This window comes from Crocuta crocuta, unplaced genomic scaffold (genome assembly GCF_008692635.1).
Source record: "Crocuta crocuta isolate KB4526 unplaced genomic scaffold, BGI_CrCroc_1.0 scaffold25, whole genome shotgun sequence".
NCBI lineage: Eukaryota > Metazoa > Chordata > Mammalia > Carnivora > Hyaenidae > Crocuta > Crocuta crocuta.
The window spans coordinates 20,121,883-20,125,589 of NW_027532015.1; the positions used below are offsets into that span (position 1 = coordinate 20,121,883).

The 3,707-nt window shown below is 39.2% G+C and overlaps 1 protein-coding gene across 1 annotated transcript; it reads right to left on the reverse strand.

Annotated features, from left to right (window-relative positions):
* Positions 1-350: 350 nt before the first annotated feature.
* Positions 351-3,326, reverse strand: TMEM200A (transmembrane protein 200A). The gene has a single exon (XM_077776022.1). The coding sequence runs from the start codon at positions 3,311-3,313 to the stop codon at positions 1,838-1,840; it is 1,476 nt and encodes a 491-aa protein (XP_077632148.1). The 5' UTR covers positions 3,314-3,326; the 3' UTR covers positions 351-1,837.
* Positions 3,327-3,707: the final 381 nt, after the last annotated feature.

Below are 3,707 nucleotides of genomic sequence, written 5' to 3' on the forward strand. Positions count from 1 at the left end.
ATTCAAATGTGAATCTTTTCTGAAAATACCCCCACAAACACACCTAGAAATCTGGACATCCCTCAGTCCAGTTAAGTTGACTCAAAAAATTAATCATCACGTGAAGAGAATATATGAAAATTGACTAATTCAATAGGTAGATAGACCTGGCTCTTTAATCTAGTGGAAGCAAAATAAGAAAGGTACAGAACCTAATACATATACTAAAGTATCAAGTGCCTTCAGTGGAAGATATTTTGAAAATTCAAAAAACAATATTTTAAACAGAATTGTACATTTTACTTAAAAAGCGATAGCAAATATAGGAAGAACACAAGTTTCTATTAAGAACAGAAATTTATTAAATGCTTGGTAGTAAAATATTGAGCCCACTCTATTACAATACACAGGCTTGGTGTTCTAACAAGTAATACTGACTCAAATCAGGGAAGCTTGTGATCCCAACACGAGGTGGAATGGTGGGGAGCTACAAACAGAAATGTATACTCTTTCTCTGCTCCCACAACAACTGCAATACTGATGCCCAGAAACATTTAGGTATTGGGAAAAACCTGTAAAATTTCCTGAGTATTCCATTAAACAATTCTTAAAAGTCATATGTTACCTTCATGGAAAACATGAACATTTTCTAATGGAAACGCCCATTTCAATATTTATTATCTTCAGTAACTGAGAACCAAAATCCCCAAAAAGTCTTACACCCCAAGAAAATCTTTGGGGTCATCATAAGGCTTTTCCTGCACAAGGTAAATTTCAAAGCAATTTGTCAAGGACTACATTTTCTTGAATCACCAAGCTCGTGAGATGCAAAGATAAAAAGAAAGGTCAGGGTTAGCTGATTATTTTCCAGATAACAGGATCTAAAAATTATTGAGGGGAAGTGAGGATATGGGAATGAGTGGATGTTGGATGATAAAAGATAGGATGTTGGCTAGGAAAGGTACTGAGACTAGCTAGCATTACCTAACCCATAGTGTATTTTTGTTGATTAGTCAACATTTTCTTCATGTATATAATTATTTCAAGATAGCATTTCTACAAACTAATTGGTTCATTCCTTTTTCAAGTTAGTTGCAAAGAAATTTTGATTCTGAATATCTAAATTTATAGCTATTAGCATTTTGGTATTTACCCCTACAAATCTCTGGCATTCTCAGCCATGGTGTTTGAATACATCATTTCTTGATAAAATAATACTAAAATAGAACTAATGCTGAAAGAAGATACTACCTACCTAGAGCTCAGGGAGCTGATCATAACCAACTTGAACAAATGCCTATCAATTAGCTCAAGTAGAACTAAACCGATTTCACCAATCACATTATTCAGCCCAGACATCAGATCATTTTCCTTTTAGATAATTCAACCAATTTTGTAAGAAAGAAATTACTTAGAAAATCACACCTAAGATTTGCACTCATGCTCATTTTGAAGTATATATTGCATCCTGGGCCTAAATTTGGTACTTCTGGTCCACACTTTGGAAACTTACCTCTTCCAAACTGGACACTACATTCTATGTATATGACCATCAATGAAAGAACTTGAAAGTAAAGAAAAGGAGCTTTAATTCAGATGGAAGTGTTCTGTATTCATATTAATAAAAGAGATAATGCTTCCAAGGAATGGAAAATGTAAAATCATGTGTGATAATAGAAAGTACTGCAATCATAAGTAACCCAAACATACGACCATCTCCAGTACAGAATTAAACAGCCAAGTTTAACACACTACAAACCCTTTGATTAAAAAGGCTTTTAACCAATACTTTAACAAGGAAACACGGTGAAAATACTTTTAAAATATATAGCCTTGTAAAATGATACATTTCTGAACATTAAAATCTTGTTTCAGAAGTTCCCCGCTTTAGGTTGTTACTCAAAAACTCATCATGTTCAAAACTCAAATTATTGTGAGACCTTGAGATCATAAGAAGCTTCTCCTTATTGGTAAAGTCTTTTTTGATTGCAGCTTGGGGTACAAGCAGCCTCTCCATCGGGTCCTCTTTATTCTCTAGTTTCATATATCCTTTGCTGTTGCTCCGATCCAACCGAGGCCAACTTGGGTGTTTTCGTTGCTCTGCCTGAACAGTTAAGGTGGAGGGACCCCGGTCTAAGTCTAAGGATTTTGAATGTGACGAGAGCAAATGTAAAGATGTGTTGGACCCAAATTGCCTTCTAGCAGCCCCCGGAGACAAGAGCTGTCCAGCCCCAGGACCAAGAGCCACAGAAGACTTGTACTGGCTCGACAGTGACTCCCCGATGGAATGGTTCCTGGGGAACGCCATGCTGACTGGCTGGAAAGCCTCACTGGCATTGGGCAAAGGGACCATGAGGGATTCCATCGACAAATTCCTTGACCTACTTTTGAGGTTCTCAGCATCCTCAGTGATATTATCTATACTGGGCTCATCAATGACACAGTTATTCAGTTTGATCACAGGCAATGTGAAAGCACTGATGGACGATGACACAATTGATTTGGTTTCACATTTCTTAGGGCCGCCGGTCTTATCATCAGTTGTTTTGGAAGGAGGTGGATAGAGGCCAAAGACAGAGACAGAGCTGTCAGAAAGCAAAGGTGGCAGAAGATGCCCCAAACTCTTATTTTCATTTAGCGCCAGCTCATCCTCCTCGACAGAGCTGTCCATGCGAAAACTGCTCCTAAATCCTGACAAAGAGGCAACGGTATTTGCTGCCAGTCTCGAGGCATAGGAGCTCCCATTCTGTTTTACTTCCGTTTCTCCCATCAAACCAGTGTAGATGCCATTCATATGCTTTTGCTCCTTGATTCTTAGCGTGTGGATGTCGATGACTGTGGAATAGATATCCCTCATGTGTATGATTTTGGTTTCTTTGTCACGGTTCTCATGAAGAATGGCATTTGCACAAATGAAAATGAAGATGCCAATCCCCATTGTGAAAGGGCCGAGCATCTTCATTTTGTCAGAATGCAAATGTTGCTCAAAAAAGCGAACCACCACACCGCCTTGGTTCCGAATGACCTGAGTTTCGTTAGTTGACAGGGTCGTCTCAGCATCAATGAAATGTTCTTTCTGGGGCCAATAGCCAAGGACCGCCATTGCGATTCCTACAATGGAGATAAGCACTCCCAGAATGAGGAAAAAACCGGATGGGGAATAAAGCCGGATTTTGCCTCGAACGACCACGACATCGGCCTGTGGCCGACGCCTGACTGGTTTCTTCTCTTGGGCAGTAGGTGATGGGCTGAGGTTCATGTGATGCTGTGATCTGGCAGAGTCTTGCCTTTTCAAGGCAGCCAGGCCAGTTATCACTCCACCGGTTGCTATCATAGCTCAGTCTGTTGTTCTGAAAAGAAGGGAAAAAGATGATAATCTAATAGTTCTGGGGCATGCTCGTCAGTTCAACAATTATTTATACATTCGTGGTGTTGCTGTTTCATATAATGAAAAGGGGCAGAAGGATATCTTTTTAATTGACATAGTTTGGGGAGAAGGTTTGTTTACTGAATAATGTAAAATACTGGAGATTTCCTTTTTTGGCTGAATTAGTGTTTCTATTATTAATGAAATGTGAGCGCAAGGTATATTTTACTTAAATAACTTTATCACTTATGTAAAACAGTCCCCTGGTCAGAAGGCGCACTCTCTCTCTCTCTCTCTCTCTCTCTCACACACACACACGCACACACACACACACACCCTATCCTTCATTATCTGTGTTATT